Here is a 24,822-nt window from a genome sequence, read left to right on the forward strand (position 1 = left end):
GAAAAATAACGTTAGAAGGCACAGGAAATTATGACACAGGCAAGTAGTTTACGACTTCTGATGGAGGAAATAACCACGGTCTTACGGAGAAAGGACGTATGGCAGCGGAGACGTGTGTGCTGGGCCCCACAGGCTCACCTGTCGGGGGGCTCCCTCTGCATTCTCACTATTGACCCCGCTGTCTCGCGGGCAGTGGCCCCTCGTCCGGCAGGTGAGACAGGAGCCCAGAGGGCCTTGGGGCCGCTGCCCTGCAGACCTGTGAGGCCCACGGCCCTCCCGCCCACCACTCGTGTTCACCTCGCACCCTCTAGTCATGGACATGACAGCACCCGCTCTCCTAGCCTAGAGAGTCCAAGCGATCAGCAAGAACGGGCAGGAAGGCAGAAGCGCCGCTGACGAGAGGCGGCCACGCAGGCTGAACAGAGGGGAGGGACACAGACGCACGCACAGTGCAGACACGGGGCTCACAGAGCCAAGGGGCCAAGGCACCCGCCTCTGGCCCAGAAGCCTCCGGAGCCACCACAGACACGGCCTCCCTCGCCCCTGAGGACAGCATGGACACGTTCTGCCCACCCCCTTTCCACAGGAAAGGATGCGCATAACACTTCTTATGGGACTGTCTTTCACACAAACGTAAGACAGATGTGATGTCCGTAAGGCCAGGCCTCAGCCCCCAGGCCCAGCCTCCCTGTGCAGAGGTGTGGTCAGCGCTCCTGACCCGGGCCGGGAAGAAGCCCACTGCAGCTCCGCAGGCCTCTGCACAGACCCGTCGGGGACACCCCTGCGGTTGTGCACGCGTGAACGCAGAACTTATGCAGGAATCCGACTTCATAGAGGAAAGAGCATCACCTTCAGTGTAATGTATCCAGACACCCCTGTAAGGGTTTGGAACGTGATTCTGGAGGTCACTGTATTCTCTGCACTTCCTCTGGCCTGACACCATTTCAGATGTCTGCTTTAAAAGCCTCAACGACAACATCGCAACAACACAGTCCATGACTCATGGGAACATCAAGCCACCAGCCATACCTAACGTTTCTTAAAAGTCAGGATTATTATTAAGGGTGTGAGTGTTTTTTGAAATGAATTTGTTTGTTAAAGGACTGAAAGCAAACGGTATTAAGCCCCCTCTCTATGCTCGTGTTTGTGTGTACAGGAAAAAGAAGAGGAAATGAACTTTTAATACGAGCTCCAAAGCACCAGGGCCAAAACGTAGCTCATCTGTCTTATTTGTCTCAATTAATATATGATGTTCTTCATGAAATTTGACATACGCCCAATGTTGCTTTCTTCGTGCAGGGTTAAAGCAAATGCGGGCTCAAAAGTAGGCGAAGTGACAGCTAGCCGTATGACTCGACCTCACAGATGCTACCAAGGGGCCTGAGTGCCCACAGGGCTGCGTCAGGAAAGCAAGCCGAGGCCTCTGCACGGAACGGCCACTGGCCCTGCTGAGCTCTAGCACCGCTGGGGGCTGGACAAGCGGGGGGTTTAAAAGCCTGGGAAACTGGCTGGAGGTCTGTTTAAGAAGCAGTGAGAGCCCCCCACACCCTCCCCATCATTCTCTGCAGATGACTGATCTGCCCCCTGCCCTGCAGGAGACTGGGGCACACTGAGCAAGCTGGACAGTGGAAGTGAGGGGCAAGGCCAGAAAGAGGGGTAAGGAAAGTCTACACGCAAAATGGGAGACCCCGGCCCACTCTCGCCCTCGCAACCAGGCCTATGCCCCGGGCAAGAAGGCTGAGAGTCCTTCTCTGGAGACACTGCGCAGAGGAAACCCTCCAGAGGCCAGCCCGCGGAGAAGCCGGCTTGCCATGGCCCGCACCTGGCACGCACCCAACGGCTTTCTGGCAGCTCACGCTGACAGGTCCGAGGACAGCCAACTGTCCCCAAACATCCGAAGGCCTCCATCACAGAGCAGACACCAGAGTGAATAAACGCTGAGATGCAGAGGGAACAGAGAGAAGGCTTCAACCACCCATGAAGCAAAAACGGGAGCTACTTCAAGAGAAAGCACAGAGGGCATGGAAGAGTCTAAGAAATCCAAACTGAAGAACGCCTGGGTGGCTCAGTCGTTAAGCGTCTGCCTTCGGCTCAGGTCATGATCCCAGCGTCCTGGGATCGAGTCCCACATGGGGCTCCCTGCTCTGTGGGAAGCCTGCTTCTCCCTCTCCCACTCCCCCTGCTTGTGTTCCCTCTCTCGCTGTGTCTCTCTCTGTCAAATAAATAAATAAAATCTTAAAAAAAAAAAAAAAAAAGAAAGAAATCCAAACTGCTGAAGAGGTCAACCTGCATGGATGGGTTGGGAGATAAAAGATCTCTCAGAAACCAGACAATGGGAATACAAATACAAAATGACACAAAAATGCAGAGATTTGGTTCAGAAGGTCTAATGTCTTGGGGTGGGGGCAGGGCTATCTCAGAGACATCAAGGAGAGGTCTCAGACGCCAGGACATGAGGTTTTCCCAGGGCTCAGCAACAGCTCGGAGAAGAGACGCGGCTAAGAGGAGAAAACACAGCAGCCTGGAAAGCAGCGAGCACTGACCTCCTCCCAAGGCGGCTAGAGCCCCGATGCCATGCTCCCGGGCCCTGCTGACGATTTCTTCCGGAAACCGTCCTGGGAAACAGTCAAGTACAAGACCAAAATAAAGTCATCTTCAGGTTTGCAACGTCTCGACAGAATGTATTTCCCATGCACATTTTCTGTGGAAGTTTTCAAAGTGGGGAGTAAAGCCAAGAAAGTAGAGGATGTAGGCCCTAGGAGAAGGGATTCCTCAAGGCAATGTCAAAGGAAAGTTCGAGAACACACGCTATGCCCAGCCTGGATAGAGAAGAGCCCCGGAGAAGGGAGGCGGAGAGCTTCTGGGGGCCCACGGCCCCGACGGATGCACCTTGGGCAACAGTGAAGCACTTGTGAGCTCGGCCAGACACATCTGAACCAGAGAAGCCCTGAGATCACAGGTACACACTCAGCTCCGCAGAGACCAGGTGATGTTCATACTGACAACAGGTGTGGCCGAGCTGTGGGGAGAAGCACGGGCAGGGCGGGGAAGAGCCACCGCCGAGGGGGCGCGCGGACGGAGCACAGGCCCCGACCGTGACAGAGAGCCCAAACAGGGAGCTTCAGGGGTGAGTTAAGAGGGAGGATTTTTAGTGAGAAACGGGAGGAAATCAGCAGGATCAGAAAGCAGCTGCCTGAGGGGAGAGGAGGGAACGGGGCGGGAAAAGCGGTGCTTGGCTCCAAGCCTCTCAGCACCCTGCACACTGAACTGGACTCACAACCACCTGATATAAAAAAGCAAAATAAGAGTAAAACGGAGGCAAAAAAAACCTTGTCACAGGCCAAGTAATAGCAAAAACTTAAAATATATACAAATAAGACTCTCCCGGGAAAGGGGGAGGAGCTAGAGCGGGAGGAAATCCGTGAAATCCCCCTGGCTACTTCTCTTTCCTCGAAAACATGTTTTTAGAAGTAGAAACACCTTGGGGCGCCTGGGTGGCTCAGTCGTTAAGCGTCTGCCTTCAGCTCAAGTCATGATCCCAGGGTCCTGGGATCGAGCCCCGCATTGGGCTCCCTGATCAGCAGGAAGCCTGCTTCTCCCTCTCCCACTCCCCCTGCTTGTGTTCCCTCTCTTGCTGTCTCTGTGTCAAATGGATAAATAAAAACTTTAAAAAAGAAAAAAAAAGGCAGAATCACCTTTCCATAGAGATGCCCTAGGAAAAGGCCAAATCCTGCCTCCTCCTGATGAGCCGTAGGTCAGAATGTGGCCCACGGTGGCCAATTCTCTTCTGTGGGAGAGTGGCAACGTTAGAATCCGCCTCAGCTGCGCTCACAACGCAGCCAGACATGGGGCAGGACGGGCAGGTGGGGGACAGCACGGGAGTGACCGCCACCACAGTGCTGCCGTGAATGACGCTGGCCAGAGTGACCACGGGAGCCAAGACAGACAGCGAGCAGTTTTCTCGATCAAACCAACCCTGACAGTTTCTGACACAAAAACAGAAAATGTCACTGGTTAAGTTACTCTCCCCAATTACCTGAAGCCCAGTAAGAACCAATCCCCCCTCCCCACAAGAAAAAAAAAGAAAAAGGGAAGAAAAGAGCCCAGAGCAGCCCAAACAGCTACAATAAAAATCACACGTACCATGTACAGGTTTTATTCAAAGAACACCTGCACCCAGAGCCCTCGGTCAATCTGTTTACTCTTCTGTTGGAAACCCGGGGCAGCTCGTGTCTTTGGCTTCCTGGCCCTGCTGCCCTAGAAGCCGGACTCGGCAGGAGTGTGATGGCGAGGGGACAGGCGCACGGTGGACTGAGCACCGGAGCAGAGACAGCCCACAGGCTGGGAGCTGTGTTCACCTGTCTGCCTGACAAGGCTGGGGAGGGTCACAGGCATGTTCTGTGTCAGAGGGGTTATGCTGAAATACAAACTCTATGTATTTGCTAGTTAAACCAGTCCTTTCCATCTATAAGAAAATTCAGTTAAGTAGAAAACCTTTTTTTTCCCTTAAAGATGGATTTATTTATTTGAGAGAGAAGGGGTGGGGAGAGAGAGAGAGTGAGCATGCAGCAGGGAGGGGCAGAGGGAGAAGGAGAGAGAATCCCAAGCAGACTCCCAGCTGAGCACAGCCCGATGCGGGACTCAATCTCACGACCCTGAGACCGTGCGTGACCTGAGCCGAAATCAGGAGTCAGACACTTAACTGATTGAGCCACCAGGTGCCCCGGAAAACTTTCTTCTTAAGCAACAGGACAAATAAACCTCTACTACATAAGGAAGGCACCTCACTCTAAAAGCAGTTCCATGTGGTACCAGGACGAGCTCTGCGAACCAGACACCAGTTCACGCTCACAGCCGTGGTAAATGGGAAGCTCCAGGGAAAGCAGGCTGGCTGGAAAACCTAGGGACAATGCTGGGGGAGTCCAGTTCCTCCTCCACCCATTGCTGGGCCTGGTGAGACCCCATGTGCCCAGATGACAAGGCCCCCCGCCTCAGCTCAACTCTGTCCATGCAGTGAGAGGCAGTAAGCCCTGGATTGGCAGTGCCAGCCCTTGCCCCTGACGCCCTCTCGCCTCTGCTGTCTGCTTGAGGGACACACAACATCTCCGGGGCTGGGCCTCCAAGCCGTCCGTGAGGTTGTGGGAAACACCTGTGTGGGCTAAAGACAACTAACATAAAGAATCTGTATTCCTAACTTCGAGCTGACAACAGAAACATTACCTTTCTGACTTAAACCTAGCTCAGTGTGGAAAACAAGGGTGTGTGTGCGTGTGTGCGCGTGCGTGCGTCTCCGTGATTGACAGCGGCCTGGCCGACCACCGAGGCAACCCCGTCTCACCACGTAGGCACAGAGAGAGCAGTGTGACCTCAGCCCAGCACAGAACAGCACGTGCACGTGCTGCTTCTGCCCGTGAAGCAGCCTCCTGCGCTCTCGGAGCTGGGGGGCGCGAGAGGCCGAGGGCAGGAAGAGCACACCAGCCTCCTTGGGGCAGGGCCTCCACTGGGCAACTGGGAGCAGGGAAGGGGCAGCCCTTGCTCAGCTTTCGCACCAGGCTATGGGAGGATGTTAGGGAAGGGCCCCGGCCAGCCCGAGGACCAGCCCGGAGTGGCGCTCTGGCCCAGAAGCACAGAAGGGCCTTGCCACGGGCTGCAAGACCTGCCTGCTGGGTCCGCTGTCAACCTGCATGGCGGCAGGAAGAGCGTGTCCACACTGCCTCGAGTCTCCTGATCCGGAGACAACCACACAATCCAGTGTTCAACTGGATGACAGTGGTTGCTGAGGGGAAGGGGTCATGGATGACTTTTTTCCTGCTTCCTTAGACTTTCTGAACTTTGCAACTTTTTTACACCGAGGGAGACAAAGAGTAAACAAGAGACAAAACATGGACACTGAGTTAACTGGAGACTGCTACGGGGAAGCCAGCTCGAGACAACCGATCTTCAGGCAGAGGGAACAGATCCAGCCTGGGCCTACTGTGCCCCACGCCTGCGCAACGCGCCCCCAGACCCTCCCGCGGGAATGGCACACGCACCTGGGAGTTCTGGATCCTGATCGTGCCGGGCGACAACGCTTGTGTCACTACTTGGCCTTGAGGGGTGACAACTGTGACAGGTTGATACACTGTGCCACCTCAAGAAGGAAGAAATTAAAATACTCTTTAAGTCTCAACGATTTAAAACCGTATTCTCAATATACGCGATATATGTATGAAAGGAATAAAATCTTTAGTCTGATGTGGTTTTTAAATTGTTTCAAATGATCAATACTTTGCTGGCTGACTTGTCACTATGAATTATTGAACAACTTCCCTGGACAAGTAGTGTTCCAGCATCTATAGTGAGGTCTGGCTCTTTGCAGGGGAGGGGCACTCGGCGGGGGGGGCATGGTACTGTAAGGGGTGTGCGGGCCACTGTGCAGGAGGTACGGCAGTGTGCAGGGTGAGGGGCAAGGCAGTGGAGGGGACAGGGCAGTGTGTCAGGGGGGCGGGCACGGTCGGGGGGCACAGTGCAAAGCGGGTGGTAAGGTGTCCCACCGCACAGGACACAAGGGCTTATTTGGATTCTGCAAATTCCCTTTTTTGTCCACCTCTGTTTCCTACTTTCCCCACAATTAGCAGTATTAAAGGACCTGGCAACTGGTGTGAACTATTTGTTATCATAGTATATTTTGATCAAACATGCTTTCATCTTCCTGTGGAGGTTTCCCCTGACACTATCACACGAGGGTTTTCGTTGTAAATTTCTCCCCTCCTCACATGCCCCATTCCATTTTCATGACAATTTTATATTTGCGATGTTCGAGATGCACCAGGGAACCACAGAATCGGTACCCCTCCCGTGTTTTTATTTGACAAGTAATACTAAGAATGAATTTTTCTTTGTCAAACATTAATGACACAACCTAAGCTTTTCCCGGTGCTGCCAAGAGTGCAATTAACAACTATGTTATCTGCAAAGTACAATTGGTTTTTGCTATATGCTGTCAACTCCTATATAAAACCTTTCTTCCCAAAATTTTTTAGTAGGGAAACACAATTTGCGTAAACTATTTGTTACTGGGAATTAAAACAAGAAACAGGCATTCAATTCTAAATGCTCTAGATTTTGCCACTCCTATTTCAGGAACTGGCATTAATTAGAAATTATATTTATGCACTTCTCTGTTCTAATATAAAGGGCTTTTCCACAAAAGCTCAAGGAAAGAGCATCCCTTTCTCGGTCGGCGTACCTGCCACTGTTGCCATGGTTACGTTCCCCTGCTGCAGCGCAGATGCTGGAACCACGATTCCCTGGGGGCTGAGAGTGCCTGAGATGGCACTCGGAATCTGCTGTAAGTCAGAAATACAAAGTGAGGGGCTATGGGAAAACAGAAAGCCCACCTTACATATCTGCAAACCAAGAGATCCAAGACTGACCCAGTATCAACTATCATCATCAGTACTGAGATACTGGTTTCAATCTGGCTTCCAAAAGATTATCCTTCCTCTTGTCAGCATATTAATCATCATAAAAGACGCAAGCCCCCTGGTGTTCATGATTGTGGAGTGCTAGATCTGGGCCTGGCCTGCAGCAGGTTCCACAGAAATGACCATAAACACCACATCAAGATTCCACCCGTCCATTCACCGAGATGGCTGGGTTGCTGGCCGGCCAGGGAGAGAGCTCCGCACTGGCGTCCAGGCACAGGGTCTGGCGCCCAGCAGGCACCCAGGGATTTCAGCAGTTCAACAGCATCAGTGGGTACTGCCCAAAGACGATTACTTTGCAGGCTGCCACATCAATCTGAATGTATGTGTAAAGCTCTGGTAGGTACATACAAAGTCTGCCACATTAACTTGGTTAGAATATTAATTCATTCAAATCAATAATCCAAGCTCCCACCATCAAGAACCTAAAAAAGAGGAACAAAAGGAAACTAAAGCAAGCAGAAGGGAGGAAATAATAAAGATCAAAGCAGAAATCAATGAAACTGAAAATAGAAAAACAGAGATCAATGAAAAAAGAGCTGGTTCTTTGCAAAGATCAATACACTGACAAACCTCTACAAGACTTAGGGAAAACAAAGAGACATGACAAATTACCAACATCAGGAAGGAAACCGAGAGCACCGCAGACCCTACACACGTCAGCAGGAGAGGAGTGCCGCAGTCCACTCGGCACGCGGGCCTCTGAAGCTAGCGTGAAACAGGTCATCTGAACAGCCCTACAACTATGAAGGACACCGAATTCGTAACTTGAACACTCAAAAAAGAAATCTCCAGCTCCAGCTAGTGTCACTGGAGAATTCTATCAAACATGTAAAGAATTAACACCAATTCTATATAATCACTTCCAGAAAATAGGAAAGGAGGATATATTCTTCATTTTACAAAGCTGTACTATCCTGGTACCAAACCTAGACAAAGACTGTAACAAAAAAGAAACTACAGACCAGTATCCCCCAATACAGACATACAAATGCTTAACAACATATTAGCAAACAGAATTCAGGAACCTATATAAAAAGAATTATGTGCCATGACCAAGTGGAGTTTATTCCAGGAATGAAGGCTTGTTCAGTATTCGAAAAATCAAGTAATGTAATCTACTACCACGTTAACAGAAGAAAGAAGAAAAATCACATAATCACATCAATTCACCCAGGGAAAGCATTTGACAAATTCAATATAATAGAAACTCTTAGAGAAACAGGAATAGAGGGGAACTTCCTCAACTTGATGAAGAGCATCTAGAAAAAACCTGCCACTAAAACTATAACTAACAGTGAAAGGCAGAATGCTTTCCCCTAAGATTGGGAACAAGGCAGGACGTCCACTCTCACCAATCGTATTCAAGATAGTACCAGATGTTCTAGCCAACACAATAAGGTAAGACAAGGAAATAAAAAGCAAACAGATCAGGAAGGAAGGAACAGAACTGTTCCTATCTGCAGATGACATAACTGAATAAGGAGAACATCCTGAGGAATCTGTGAAAAGGACCTCCTAGAACTAATAAATGAGTTCAGCAAGGTTGCAGGATGAAAGATAAAACATACAAAATCGACTGTATCTCTAAATACTAGCAGGGACACTAAAGTTAAAAATATAATACCATTTGTAATAGCCAAAAAAAAAAAAAAAAAGAAACAAACAAACACACAAGGTGTAATTCCAAAAACACATATGTAGGACTTCTATCACAAAACTACAAAACACCAATGAAAGAAATGACAGAGAGACATACCCGGTCTGTGGACTGGAACAGTCAACAGAGGAAAGACATCAATTCTCCCCAGAACGATACACAGGCTTAATGCAATTTCTATCAAAATCTCAGTAACATTTTTTTGTTGATATAGACAAGATTATTCCAAAACTTATATGGAAAGGAACTAGAATAACTAAAATAACTTTGAAAAAGAAGAATAAAGTGGGAGGAAACAGTCTACCCAAATTTGAGACTTATTAAATAGCTACAGTAACAAGATTAGCTGGTGCAAATACAGAGATCAGCAGAACAGAACAGAGAACACAGACACAGACCAACACAAACACACTGACTGTTGCCAACGGTGTAAAAGCGATTCAAGGGAGGAATGTCAACAAATGTGCCGGAGCACAGGACGGCCAGAGGCAAAACAAAGAACCTCAACCTAAACCCTCACACTTTATACAAAAGTTAACTCAAAATAGGTCATGGATTTAAATATGAACTATAAAACTTTCAGGAAAACAACAACAACAACACAAAACTAGAGAAAATCCTTGGGATCTAGGGCTAGGCAGAGTTCTTAGACTTAACACCAAAAGCACAACTCATCAAAGAAAAGTTGATAAATGGGACTTGATCAAAATTTAAAATGTTTGCTATGCAAAAGACCCTGTTAAGAGGATGAAAAGATAAGCTACAGACTTGGGAGAAAATATTTACAAACCATATAGCCCATAAAAGACTAGTATCTAGGGGCGCCTGGGTGGCTCAGATGGTTGATCATCTGCCTTCGGCACAGGTCATGATCCCAGGGTCCTGGGATTGAGCCCCACATCAGGCTCCCCGCTTGGCAGGGAGCCTGCTTCTCCCTCTCCCTCTACTGTCCCCCCTGCTTGTGCTCTCTCGCTCTCTCTGTCAAATAAATGAACAAAATCTTAAAAAAAAAAAAAAAAAGACTAGTATCTAGAATACTCTCAAAAGTCAACAGTTTAAAAAAAAATCCAATCAGAAAATGGGCAAAAGACGTGAGCAGACCTTCTACCAAAGAGGATCTACAGATGGCAAATTAGCTCATGAAAAGATGGTCAACACCATTAGCCATCAGGGAAGTGTGAACTATGACCACAATGGAATGTCACCATCAGTGGCTCAAGTATAACAGTGCTTCAACATGGGTGAACCTCGAGGACATTATGTCCGTAAAGTAAGCCAAGCACAAAAGGACAAATACGGTATGATCCCCTCACGTGAGGTACCTAGACTGACCAAATTCATAGAAAGTAGAATAGTGGGAGCCAGAGGCTGGGGAGGGAAGAATGGGGAGTTAGTATTTCATGGGGATAGTGTTTCAGTCTGAGAAGATGGAAGGTTCCAGAGATAGATGGTGATGATGGTTGCACAACAGTGTGAATATGCTTAATGCCACTGAATTGTACACTTAAAAATGGTTAAGACAGTACATTTTATGATATGTGTATTTTACCACAATTTTAAGAAATAATAAAAACCCTATTTTAAAGAAAAAGGAAAGCAATGAATGGTACTCCATCCTCCAGAAAGCTGGGATCCAGGGTCTGCACACGCAGACTGAGGCCTCACCCCACTTAGTGCATGAGGCCCAGAGGGCCTGTCCTTGTGGCTTGAGGATGGCGTTATGTCAGCCCAGGCACTCCGACAGGGCGGTGGGTCTCAGGAGTCAGTACCCGCCACCCCCGCAGACCTCACCACCACCCAGAAGCAGAGCAGGACCCGACACAGATACCTGGGACTGGACGGGGGAGTACGGGCTTCCGGGTTCTCCACTCAGCAGAGTCTCACTGTTCATTTTTGTTTTTAGACAAGCAATGTATCGGCTGCAGAAATCTTTGCACAGTTCGTTAACCTTTTCCAGCTCCAGAAGATGAATACGCAAAACCTGGATTGCTTTTACCATCTAGAAGCAGAGAAAATGAAGACCTTCAGACAAGAAAACGGCAGCGTCACGGTAAATTGTAATTCTCAGTCATTCGCCTGAACGCCACAGAGCGCTGACCATCTGCACGGCCAATGACAGGAGGGGGACAACATCAGAAATCATGCAAAACGACAAGTCATTCCAGCGCCGCGGACCTCTGGCATCTCGCTGCATCTGGTGTGTGGGGCACAGATGTCCCCGTGCTGCCCTCAGTGAGTCGCAGCACCAGGAGACAGCCCAGCCTCACCCCGGCCCCACCGCGGACCGGCTCCAACAAAGAGCAAGGTACTTACCCTCCCTCTGCTCCTGTGTCTTCCTCTGTAAATGGGGAGGAATCCATACCCCCCTCATAGGAGGCTCTTCATTTTGATAAAACTCCACTGACCAACTCTGCCTTTTATGGATTGTGCTTTTGGTGACAAGCCTAAGAACTCTTTCCCTAGCACTAGGTTAGCCCTTTTAAGATTTTTCTAGAAGTTTTACAGTGACTTTAAGTCACTAAATTTCAGAGTAACCTGCCCCATAGCAGTAGACAATGGTCTGTAATAAGCACTACTTGCCTGTGAATCCACAACCCCAAAGCTCAGCTCCTTCCCTGTGACCTTGGGGACAGTAATTCGTATGTACCTGTGGAATGAACCAGCCAAGCAGTCGATAAAGAGCAACCACGTCCCAAGCTCTGCTAGGCCCTGTGCTGGAACACCAGTCAGGAGAACCTGGGTCCCCTCTGGCTGTCCCCGCGGCCACGCACTGCTGGCTGTGTGATAGAGATTCAGAGGCAGAGAGAGCTTCTGATTCTCACCCCAAAAGGGCGGGCACTGTTGGTCCCGGTTCAGAGACGAGGAGGCTGACTCCCGGTCAGACAGCGCCCTGGTAAAATCCGTGAGGCACGAAGGGTTGAACGTATAATGAGAAATTAAAAACCAACAAAGATCTGGGACATTTATTCAGGAAAAAGTTTCCTGAGACACTTTTCTGCTGATCAGGGCCCTGACTAAGGTTTTCGGCTGGGGGTAGCAGGCTCTAAAGGGAGCCCAGGGAAGGAGCGTGTCCCCTGACGCGGGCTAACAGCGTTCCACCAGCACTGAGGGGTGCAGCGGTGATGTCAACTCTGACAAACTCTGCACTTCCTTCAGCAAGCACAGAGGACCCTGGAACTCGGGGCACCGGACCTGGGAGGAGGGCACCCACACGAGGCTGAAAGGCCAGGGGAAGCAGCCGAGGAGCGTGCGAGCCCCCTGTTAAGCCTGCCCTGCTCTGTGTTCGAGGGCCTCCTCAAGTCTGCATACAGCCTGGTCACCCACCACCACTTACTGCCAGCCTCCAGACAGAGCATAAGGGTGTGTGTCCGCGGTCCGGGGAAGCCCAGAACTGGACTGGGGCACAGGCATGCTGCCTGAGAGGCACGGCATATAAGCACACCAACCCCAGTGAACTTCACAGACACTCAGGAGAGAACTGCGCCCCCAGGCCCCTGTGACACAGGCACAGATGAGCTCCTTTGATCCCTACAGTAAAAGTCACTATGGAAAGCTAGAAGACATGGGGACGTTCGGGTCACACATACAGGAAGTTATTTCACAAACTATCGGATTCTCCCCTTTAGCAGAACTACATTCTGAAGTTCTAATCAGACGTTTAAAACTTATTGAACAGATTTTAAATTGGGGGAAAAAAATAAAACATTTCTTGTACTTACTAAATTGTCAGTTTCCGGATCTTCACAAAAGAAGGGTTTTCCTTCCTTCTCTTGCTTCCTTACAAAATTTTCAATATCTACATCAAAACTGGCAGAAGTCGTGCCTTCTGAGCCCTGCGTAGATTGTTCACATTTTTCAAACAACAAAGCTAATAATGGAAACAGTGGATGCCTGCAGGAAAAAAATTTTAAAATGTATGTCCTACATTTGCACGAGAATATTTTAGTACGTATGTCTGCATTCGTTTATATAACAGCTTTGTTGAGATATCGTTCACATACTACAGTTTATCCCCTTCAAAGTGTACAATGCAATGGTTCTACTCTGTTCACAGAGTGGTGCAACCATCCCCAAGGTCAATCTTACAGCATCTTCGTCATCCCCCAAAGAAACCCTGCAGCCATCAGCTGTCACTGCCCATCTTCTCCCAAACCCCAGCCCCAGGCCACCACTACCGACTTCCTGTCTCTATAGATTTGCTAGGGTTCTAGACATCTAAACGGAATTATACAATACGTGGCCTTTGGCATCTAGCTTCTTTCACTTAGCACGGTGTTTTCCAGGCTCATCAATGTTGTAACACGTATCACTACTTCGTTCCTTTTTGTGGCTGAATAATATTCCATGGTATGGAGAGACCAGTTTTATAGTTTTAAAATTTACATTTAGATCTATACTTTGTTTTGAGTAAACTTTTTTTTTTTTAAGATTTTATTTATTTATTTGAGAGAGAGAGAGAGAGCACAAGAGGGAGGGAAAAGCAGGCTCTCCACTGAGCAGGGAGCCCGACGTGGGGCTCGATCCCAAGACCCCGGGATCATGACCTGAGCCGATGGCAGATGCTTAACTGACGGAGCCACTCAGGTGCCCCTTGAGTAAACTCCTGTATAAAACGTGAGATTAGGTCAAAGATCTTCTTTCAGCATATGAATGTCTAATTCTTCCAACACCATTTTTTGGAAAGTCTACCTCTACTCCACTGAATTGTTTGCACCTTTGTCAAAGATCAAATAAATAAGGTATTTGTATAGGACAAAAGTGATTCTGATCCTATCCCTTCACCACCGTCACCACATTCTCATTACCATAATGCCATGGTATGTCTCAAAAATCCAACTTTATTCTTTTTCAACACTGTTTCAGCTGGTCTAGTTATTTTGCCTTCCATATAAAATCTAGAATTAACGTGTCTATATGTACAAAACTGTCCTAGGGCTTTAATTGGAATTATGCTAAATCTACAGGTCGATTTTAGGAGAAAGGACATCTTTACTAAGTTGAGTCTTCCAATCCATGAGCATGGTATGTGTCACCATTTATTTAGGTTTTCTTTGATTGCTTGCATCAGCATTTTATAATTTTTCAGCATAAAGTTTCCGCGTTTTGTTAGATTTATACCTAAATTTTTTGGAGCTCTTGTAAATGGTATTGTCTTTTTAAATTTTCAGCTTCCAATTGTGTATTACTCATATAGAAATGGGATTGGTTTCTGTGTGTTGCCCCTGTAATGTGTGACCTTATTAAACTCACCCTGTTCTGGAAGGTTTTTGGTTGAGTCTTTGGGATTTTCTATATAAACAATCATGTCGTTTGTGCACAGAGCCAGTTTTATTTCTTCCTTTCTAATCTGGTATGCCTTTTCTTCCTTTCTCTTGCCTTAACCGCACTGGCTAGGACTTCCATTACAGTACTAAACAAGAGGAGTCAGAGCGTACGTCTCTGCCGTGTGCCCAGTCTTAGAGGAAAACAGTCTTTGGCCATTAAATACGATGAGAACTACAGACTTTTTGATGTTGCCCTTCATCAGGTTAGGAAAGTTTCCCTCCATTACCACTTTGCTGACAGTTTTTAATCATAATTAGCTGTTGATTTTTGTCAAATGCTTTTCTGTGTCACTTAGTATGATCATGTTGTGCATCTCACTGGTTGATCTTTTGACTAACGAATCAGTTTGAGTTCTTGGGATAAACTCCACTTGGTCAGTGTGTGTTATTCTTTTTATATGTTGCTGGATTTAATATTTTATTAATGATTTTTATGTTTGAGTTCATGAGGCACACTGGTGTATACTTTTTTTTTTGTATTGTCTTTGTCTGGCTTTAGTATCAGAGTGATGTGTTGGGAGGCATTCCCTCTTCCTTTACTGGATTCTCTAGTAAAACTACCTGGGCCTGAAGATTTCTTTTTGCGAGGTTGACTAAAATGTCCATTTATATTCCAAAACTTTTTTTTAAGGTATTAGGAATAATATCTTAATTTGACAAACTTCTCACCCCCGTGGTTATCACATCAAACCTTACTGCTCTGCCTAGCTAATAGGTCTAGCATTCTATTTAACAAGGTTCTCTATTCCCGTCATTCCTGTTAAAACCCACATGCGTCACATCTCATCGCTACCTATAAATGGCCTGCTTGTCGGCATCCATTGGCGTCTGGGACCCCACGGGTGGGGGGCTCACTCCTTCCACATCAGGTTCAGAGCAGTTGGGATCTTGCTCCGTTTTTAACTCTGTTACTACTTGCATCTGTGAAAGGAGGAGAGAATTCTGGTTACTAAACACAAAATAAACTGCTACTAAGTACTCTATTCTCAAACGGAAACAGAAATGCAACAGGAGTGGTAAATTGCTAGACAGCTGGATGACTGGCAGTAATACATAAAAAACACTACCAACAAAATTCCTTTGAATTTAATACGTTTTGAAAACGGCTAAAACAAAGGTCAAATTTCCAAATCATCTTGAAAACTGTGAGGACCGGTATCCGTGAAATGCTTATGATTTTCAAAAACGCACTACTACATGGTGCTGAAGGGAAGCGGCACATAAATCATCTTTCCACTGTCTCCGCCTGCTCGAGATGCTCACGCTGAGTAAGAGAAGTGCACACGAGTAGTTAAAACTCTTATCTTGTCACAAAAACAACTCAGACCCTATATTCTAAATTCTCCCCTATCTACTCTTACATTTCAGGAATACATAAGCTATCCAAATTTTGAGAAAAAGTCACTGTATTCAGAAGGCAAAGACCAGCTGTGTTTAAAGAAATAGTATTAAACATAAGAGGAAGCCTTAAAGATATTATAAATTGCTTTCAACTAGCTATTTGGTTTGTAACTTAGGTGAAAAGTATTTAAATCCTTAAGCATAAAGAATTCAGTTTACAGAAAGAAATCCCAAAATGCTGCAGGAACCTTGTAATTATCCGTGAGCAGATCGCCAGCCCCCTCAGCTTCTTCAGGACCACCCCTCGCTGCCAGGACTCCATCCTCAAGGAAGCAGCCCGGTGGGGGCCCTCAGGGAAGGGGCTTATTCCCACGCAGCGGGGGAGAGCCAGCGTCCTGCCACGAACCCGGCACCTGAGAGCCAGGGCTGGTCACAGGCCCCAGGGGCTGTGTCGCAGGGGAGACCCTGGCGCCGCACTTGCCTCTCGGTGGTCCAGGTAGGCAGGGACGCCTCTGTGCTGCTGCCTTTAGATGGTGCAGTGGGCCCGGGAGAGGGCTTCCCTCTCTCTCTCTCTCTTAAAAAAACAAAACACTAAAGCAACTAACTAAAGGCCAATCAAACACAACTTTCTGGTAGGAAATCTGACAGTATGTATAAAAAAGCCTTAAAAGATTTATTTCAGGTTTTTATTTTTTTTTTAAGATTTTATTTATTTATTTGACAGAGAGAGACACAGCGAGAGAGGGAACACAAGCAGGGGGAGTGGGAGAGGGAGAAGCAGACCTCCCTTGGAGCAGGGAGCCTGATGCGGGGCTCGATCCCAGGACCCTGGGATCCTGACCTGAGCCGAAAGCAGCCGCCTAACGACTGAGCCACCCAGGCACCTATTTCAGGTTTAAAAAAAAAAAAATGAGTGTGGAAGAAAGAGAAACCTAAATGTTGGAGACATGGCCAAGGAAATTGGGCATATCTATACTGTAGGATAGGAAATGTTTAAAATAATGTTCACCAAGAGTTTTCCACGTCAAGGGAAAAGCGAGGCTCCTTCCCTCCCTGTGACTAGCACTGCGCAGGACACGGCCACCTCAGTCACCTCCAGGCACAGACCTGCTGGAGGAGGCGACTCCCGGCAGGATCTGCCAGCAGGGCATCAGGGGGACCAGTGGAGGAAGGACAGGAGGCAGGTGGCAAGTGGGGAGGGACCAGGCTGGGAAGTCTTCACAGGAAGCGATGGAAGCAAAGACCTGCAGGACCAGAGGGCCCTGGCCAAGCTGCTCCTTGAGGCAAGAGCCAAGGGAAGAGCCAGGGCCAGGGCCGCAGGGCAGGGATGCCCAGAAGTGGGGTGCAGAGGTGAGGACAAGGGCAATGCAGGGTCCTCAAGGCAGGGCTCAGCAGGTGGAGAGAGGGACAACACTAGCTTTGCATTTTAGAAACAAAATCACTTGGAAATATCCAAGGACTTCCAGGTGCAGAGAGCACCCCCATGCCTCAATTCCCCTAAGAAGCTAAGACGCTTAAACAAACAGCCAACAACAACAACAACAAGCCAACAAAAACAAAGTCTGTGCAACAGGAACCAAAGCAGGAATGCACAGAACTGACCACCAAGGAAAGACACAACAGAAGAGGGAGGGGGCCTCAGGTCCCAGGCGCCACCTGCAACTTCACTGAGGCAGGGCTGTGACCTCATTCAGGCCAGTCCCCCCAGCCTTGTTGTGACCCAGCTCACTTCGAGTAGGGAGAAAAGGGGCCTCTGGGCCTTCTTCTACCACCTCCTGACTACAGGAAGCAGGAAGCAGACTGGAAGGTCTTCAACGAAATAAGCTCCAGGGCTCCACAGTCAGAGGGGGACTGGACCCCATTCTGAACACAAAGAACACCCCAAGACCTCAGGTGTCCCAAGAGAGGCTGCCCAGGCCTCGGCTGAGCTTCTCCCATCCCTGCCTCCCCAGTTCCTTCAGGGCACAGAACCCGAAACACCCAGACCTTCAACCGCAGCTGCAAGGAACACCAAGTCCACGGACAGTGGGAGGGCAGGCAAGAGGCTGTCCGGGCACGGCCACACAACAGGAGCGGACAGCACAGCAACGATGCTGCCCAGACAAACGGGACAGGCCCCCCGCCGCTCACGCCTGGGGAGGGGAAACACCGTGGTTCCCACTCAGGTCAGCAACCGGTCATCCAGCTTTCCTCAACACCCAGCTTTTCTTTAAAAGCAACAACACTCATTAGCACGGACATCAAAAATGGAAATTCCCAATGAACCATGACTTAGGGGAGTCACAATTACTGGCAACTTGGTATCACTGGAAGAAATGATTTGAATAACTCTACAGCGAGCCTTTCGAGCACCAGCACATGATCAATGCATCATATCCTTAAAATTGAGCCTGCAACCTCACGAAACTGAATTATAAATATACAAAGCATCGGTCGTGTTTCAGTACCCGATCCATGGACTGTATTTAGAATGTGGAATAAAGCTCAGGCGCTCACTTGTTGCCCATCTTGATAGCTGTCTATGCTTAATGTCTGTGTAGCCATCATGGTTAATGAGTTTTATAATAAAACATCACATCATCTTGAGTCAAAAGCAAATGGTGTCTGGGGAAACAAAAGCAGAAAAGCGTCAGTTAATAACTGCAGAGCATTTTTGGTCCCTTTATTCCCCAGCATCCATATACTTTTTTAAAATGCGTTTTTTCACACGGAGAGGAAAGAAGCACTCTACTACGTCATAAGCCAACCCCCTCAGCCTGATCCTGCTCACTTGGTGGCCCCGAGTTTCCATGTGCTCCAGGCCTGGACTCGTTCTCACAGTTTTCACCCACCCGGATGCATTCCCTCTAATAACCGTCTACACGTGCAGGACACCGTGCCGGGCCCGGGGCTGCGACAGGGAGTCGGCGAGGGCCAGGGGACCAGTCCACACAGAAGGGGTGCATCAGGCAGCCGCTGCACAGACTGAGGGCGGGCTGTGGGGACAGAGCGGGAGCCAGAGGCCCCCCCAGCTGTGCGATGGGGCAGCCCTTCTGGGAAGAGACCTGGAGACTGTGAGGTCGGGGAGACTGGATGGAAGACAGGAATGACAAAGGGCACTCTCCTAACATCTGTATGTAGGAGCAGATGGAAATAATGGTTCATTTACTTGATGACAAGGCAAAGCTTCAAAGTAAGACTAATTCGAGTGGGGGCTACGCCGAGCCCCCCCATGAACACCTGCAATGTGGCACGGGAACTGGTCAAGGGCAGTTATGCCACTCGTTCGGCACTGGCTGGACCACTGAAGGTCACCAGGGGAAGTAATGCTTTGGGAGACCGTGTTCAGTGGGAGAAATCCAGTCCAAGACTAGCGAGTCGGGAAAGGAGCGAGAAGTCTGTCCCGATGCCCAGCCCACTACCAGCAGCAGTGGCTGCAAAAGCCAGCCCAGTTCCTACGTGCTCCAGCATCTTAACCCACTCAGTGCTCGCACCCTCCCTGAAGGCAGGTTCTCCCGGGGGGGCCACTCTACCCTGAGGAGTCTGAGTAACAGGGCCAAGACCGCAGAGCTGGCCAGGCTGCCAGGGAGTCCAGGGCCTCCCACCTGCTCAGGGAGCCAGCATGAGGTGGGGGCTAACATGACCTTGTGAAAAGCCAAGGGGCAAATGAGGTTACCCTCCTTCCTTCAGCAAATGCTCACGCCTCAAGTACCATCCTGTGCCCTGGGGGAGCATGGGCTCCGGCGGAGACAGGCACCAACCCGTCACCACGCACACAGGGTGTCGGGGAGGTGGTAGGTACCAACAGGTCACCTTGCACACGGGTGTCAGGAGGCGATAAGATGAGGACAACCAGGCAGGGACAGAGAAGACCGGGGGAGGGTGAGTAAAAGTGCCTGCGGGAGACACTCGGAGGCAGGAGGACCAGAAGGAGCCACAGTGTGGTGTGCGAGACGGACAGCTGGTGTGGCTGGGCAGACTGGTGGAGGAGGAGGGGAAGGTAAGGGAGCAGGATGCACAGGACCGGGTCCCACAGACTCTCACGGGCCACGGTCGCCCTGTCTCGGGGGCACAGGGAACCATGGGAGGGTCTGAGCAGAAGGGGGCCGTGACAGGGCACAAGGACAGGTGTGCAGTCACGGGCAGGCAGGGGGCCGGGCAGGGTTCCCACCTGAGCAACCAGCAGAGCAGAGCCGCATGTTCCGAAATGGAGCAGACGGAGAGGAGCAGGTTCTGTGGCCTGGGAGGAGAAAGCAAGAGTCGGGACATTTTAGGTTTGAGATGCTTCTCACACAAATTCCGAACAAACGAGACTGTGACAGAAATGCAAACTCGGTGACCATCAGGGTGTGGCTGGTGCAAGGAGAGGGTTGAACGGTGTCCTCCGGGAGATCGCCAAATCCCAGCCCCTCATCCTTGCAAATGGGACCTTCTCTAGAAAAAGGGTCTTTACGCAGGTAATTATGTGAAGGGTCTTAAGATGAGATTATCCTGATTTAGGGGAGGCCCTAAATCCAATGACTGGTGTCCCTTAAGAGTGGGGAGAGGAAGATCTGAGACATACAGAGGGGAACGCCATGTGAAGACAGAAGCCAAGACTGGGCTGATGTTGCCACAAGCCAAGAACGCCTGGATCCACCAGGAGCTGAAAGAGATTCCAGGCTGATTTCAGGTTCTGGCCACCAGAGTCACAAGTTTCGTCCACCCGGTTTGTGGGCCTTTGTTCCGGCAGCTCCAGGACACTGAGTCAGTATGTAGAGCCTCCAGCTTGGGTGAGGCCCCCGGAGAGAGGGGGTAGACCACACGAGAGTCAGGAGGTCGGGACATCTCGGACACCCTGCGCAGAATGGGGAGCGGCAGTTGGCAGGACAAGAATAGAACCAAGTGGTGCCGCTGACGCCAGCGGAGGAGGCGGATGGACGAGGGGACGTCAGCCACGTCACCGCAGCTGACCACGGCCATGGGGACCTGCAGGGGTGTGTCCGTGTGCTGGGGAGAGGAAGGGCCTGACTGGAGTGGGCAGGACAGAATGGCAGGACGTGGCCAGCCCAAGGCTAGGAAGTGAACTCATGTGGACTCATTACTCAAGTTGCCCTCTCTGCCCCTGGCACCCCCAACCCTGAGATGGACTCAAACCTGTCACTGAGCACCTCCCAGTGGTCTTTGCCTTGACCAAAAGCTGGCCGTCCTCCTAGCATCTTGCCTTCCCCTCCACCCCAGGGCAGTGACTCCAACCAGGACGCCCCCCCAACCTTGATCACAGTAGGGGCTCATGTGAACCTCTGGTCTTACCCTCCTCCCCTCCACCGTCCACCTTTCAGAAATGCAAATCTGGTGAAAACCCCCCTGCAGGTCAAGTCCATGGGCGGCAGCACCCCGGCCAGCCCTCCCCGACTCAGAGCTGTGCCAACAGTCAGAGGGCACCATGCTATTCCCTCCCCAGCCCGGCGCTCCCCCAGCCTGCCAGTTCTGCTGGAACACTCTGGCCTTCTCTGGGCCTGGCCAGCTCGCGAATATGCCTCATCATCCACATGGCTGTCCCCAGAGTCTGCCCCGCGGCTCGCCCACACCTGGTGTGCGCATCTCTCCCGGGGCCTCACATCCAGCCCGTGCTTAGGGCTGCGGTACCTCGTGGTTTCCCTCCATGCTACGCATTCCTTAAGGGCCAAGGACCCTGTTCTGCTGTGGCCCCGACGACCAGCACCATCTCTGATCATGACGTACAGGGTTGACCATCGACCGCATGGTCTGGACGCCTGGCTCACCCCAGCTCTGCCTGCCCCGGTGCCCACATCAACGGGCTGCGCTCTCAGCCTCGTCTAATCTCTGTCACTGTCACTTTCGTGGCTGCTGGCACAAAAACTCCCGCGGCCGGGCTACGCCTGAGTCAACCCCGGTCTGCAGAGAGCAGGGCAGCCACCGGTTCGCAATGCCAGTGACTGTTGAACCAGAAGAACAGCAGAGGCTTTGTGGGAGGATCCAAGTCCCCAGTCCCCGTGTCACCCGTCAGTCAATGGAAAGCCACCCTCTCTCAGTGAACATCTGCAGAACAGGCAGATGGAAAAGTAACTCCCTGATTTCTCAGCTTTACTTTCTCGGCCATGGAGACCTCGGGCCAGTGCATCTGTGCAGGGGGCTGCTTCCACATGTTTTATCTAACCCCACACAAATGCAGCAGGGGGGTGCGAGCGCCGCCTTCCAGAGCAGGCACGCCAGACCAGGAGACTTGCCCAGAAAGTGATGGGGCCAATGCAGGACCTGGCTCTGGGTGGCCAGGGGCTCATTTTCTCAGAGCTGCACAGTGGAAATGGAGGTTTCCCTCCATCAGCCATCTGAAAGTCTGAGACTATTCAAAGCGGAAAAGAAAATATTTTATAAAACTTCCATTTAAAGAATAGCTAAACTAAGGAAAAAAGACATGTCCCTCCCCTGGCTGTGCCGGCCGTGGGAGCCAAGCCCTGAGCTACCTCTGTTAACTCCACTGACGTACACCTTCCAGGATACGGCCCAACGCCGGATCTGACTCTACAGCGGACAGTTCTAGATCAAAACCATGCCGGCCCAGAAATACCCGTGTCAGAAGTCTGCATCTACTCATTTATTGGTGTCAGAACTTACACCGGCTTTCATGCAGTTATGCTAATTCCAAATAGCGGCAACTGAAGAGAAATGAGCAGGGCCCTGCGTGAGCTCCATCTGGAGGGTCTCCTCTCCTGGGTAAACCCTGCCACGTGTGCAGGTGGCCATGTGGCCCTCACTGCCTTGCCCACAGGGACTTAGGCACAGGAAGTGGGGCCGATCCAGAGGCCCCGAGTCTCCTGCACTAACCCACTATTCTAGAATCGATGTGATGTTCAACCACAAAGCAAAGCCCATAGGAGACGAGGCGGTACCGCATCCACCCGTATCCCTCCCCACGCGCATCAGCAGTGCCCTGTGTTCAACTCTGAAACCATTCTTCCTCATGTGACAGGAAGAGGCTTCACTTCATTTAGGCACGACGTCACAAACACACCTGATACGTGAGACACTCTTGGCAAGAACACCTACCAAGAGCCTCCTGCGACAATCCAGTGACTCAGATTTTAAAAGTAACTTCCTTGGGTTTTTTGTTTGTTTAGTTAAAGGATAGATAAGCAGATTTTTAAGATTGGGAAAGATGGGGACGCCTGGGTGGCTCCATCAGTGAGGCGTCTGCCTTCGGCTTGGGTCCCGGGGTCCTGGGATCGAGCCCCGCATCGGGTTCCCTGCTCGGCGGGGAGCCTGCTTCTCCCTCTCCCTCTGCCTGCCGCTCCCCTGCCTGTGCTCTCTCTGTGTCAAATAAATAAAATCTTTTTAAAAAATGTCCATACTACCCAAAGCAATCTACACATTTAGTGCAATCCCTATCAAATTCCAACAGCATTTTTCATAGAACTAGAAAAAACAAGCCTAAAATTTGTATGGAACCACAAAAGAATCGCCAATCTTTTTTTTTTTTTTTTTTTAAGATTTTATTTATTTGACAGAGAGAGACACAGCGAGAGAGGGAACACAAGCAGGGGGAGTGGGAGAGGGAGAAGCAGGCTTCCCGTGGAGCAGGGAGCCCGATGCGGGGCTCGATCCCAGGACCCTGGGATCATGACCTGAGCTGAAGGCAGACGCTTAACGACTGAGCCACCCAGGCGCCCCAAGAATTGCCAAGGCATTCCTGAAAAAGAAAAGCAAAGCTGGAGGCATCACAATTCTGGACTTCAAGCTCCTTACAAAGCTGTAGTCATCAAGACAGTACGGTACTGGCACAAAAATAGACACACAGCTCAATAGAACAGAAGAGAAAACCCAGAAAAGAACCCATAACTCTATGGTCAATTAATCTTCAACCAAGCAGGAGAAAACATCCCATGGAAAAAAGACAGTCTCTTCAACAAATGGTGTTGGGAAAACTGGTCAGCTACATGCCAAAGAATGAAACTGGACCACTTTCTTACACCATACACAAAAATAAATTCAAAATGGGTTAAAGACCTAAATGTGAAACCTGAAACCATAAAAACCCCAGAAGAGAGTACAGGCAGTAATTTCTGTGATATCTGCCATAACAATGTGTTTCTAGATGTGTCTCCTGAGGCAAGGGACACAAAAGCAAAATTAAACTATTGGGATTCCATCAAAAAAAAAAAAAGAAAAAAAGCTTCTTCACAGCAAAAGAAACAATCAACAAAACCAAAAGACAACCTACAGAATGGGAGAAGATACTTGCAAATGACATACCTGAAAAAGGGTTATTATCTGAAATAGTTAAAGAACTTATAAAACTCAACACCCAAAACCAAACACTCCAATTAAAAACTGGGAAGACAAGAATAGACATTTCTCCAAAGAAGACATCCAAATGGCCAACAGACACACTCATCATCAGGGAAATGCAAATCAAAACCACAATGAGATACCACCTCACACCTGTCACAATGGCTAAAATCAATAACACAAGAAACGAAGATGTTGGCGAGGATGCAGAGAAACCCTCGTGCATTGCTGGTGGGAATGCAAGCTGGTGCAGCCACTCTGGAGAACAGTGAGGTTCCTCAAAAAGTTAAAAACAGAGCTACCCTACAATCCAGCAAACACACCACTGGGTATTTTACAAAAACACTAATTCAAGAGGAGTCAAGATGGAGGAGGAGTAGGGGACCCTAATTTCGTCTGGTTTTCAGCTAGATAGTTATCAAATCATTCTGAACACCTGCAAAATCAACCAGAGATCTGAGAAAAGAATTGCTGCAATTCTACGAATAGAAAAGCGACCACTTTTTGCAAGGTAGAAAGTGCAGAGACATGAATCCAAGGCGATATATCGGAAGATAAACCACGGGAGGAGGGAGCCTCCGTAAGCAGCTATGGGAAAGTGTAAGCAGTGGAACGCAAAATTGTAACTTTTAGAAGTCTGCCTGAAAGGCACTCAACGGGGCCAAGCAGGCCAGAATCCCAGGTGGGACGGCGTGGTCTCAGGGTCCCCGGGGTCACAAAAAGAACGGGGGTGCCCAAGGGTGGCAGAGTGCCCAGGCATCGG

General features: G+C 49.6%; 1 protein-coding gene across 8 annotated transcripts in view; it reads right to left on the bottom strand.

Moving 5' to 3' along the window:
* PKNOX1 (PBX/knotted 1 homeobox 1) overlaps positions 1–24,822 on the bottom strand; it is a 68,390-nt gene that overhangs the window by 19,857 nt on the left and 23,711 nt on the right. For 5 of the 8 annotated variants that reach the window (XR_013446656.1, XM_036069287.2, XM_036069288.2 and 2 more), the window contains 7 exons: positions 19,942–20,010; positions 18,288–18,395; positions 15,244–15,371; positions 12,846–13,017; positions 10,955–11,125; positions 7,229–7,328; positions 6,033–6,130 (listed from right to left, as the gene is read on the bottom strand). Coding sequence is in view for 7 of the 8 variants with exons in the window: in XM_036069287.2 (XP_035925180.1) it covers positions 6,033–6,130; positions 7,229–7,328; positions 10,955–11,125; positions 12,846–13,017; positions 15,244–15,371; positions 18,288–18,338 (720 nt within the window). In the remaining variant the exon portion in view is untranslated. Of the gene's footprint in view, positions 1–6,032; positions 6,131–7,228; positions 7,329–10,954; positions 11,126–12,845; positions 13,018–15,243; positions 15,372–18,238; positions 18,396–19,941; positions 20,011–20,334; positions 20,996–24,822 lie in introns of those variants that run through there. The other 3 variants (XM_036069285.2, XM_078069933.1, XM_036069291.2) reach the window with 3 other exon arrangements.

Source organism: Halichoerus grypus, chromosome 1 (genome assembly GCF_964656455.1).
Source record: "Halichoerus grypus chromosome 1, mHalGry1.hap1.1, whole genome shotgun sequence".
Taxonomy (NCBI): domain Eukaryota; kingdom Metazoa; phylum Chordata; class Mammalia; order Carnivora; family Phocidae; genus Halichoerus; species Halichoerus grypus.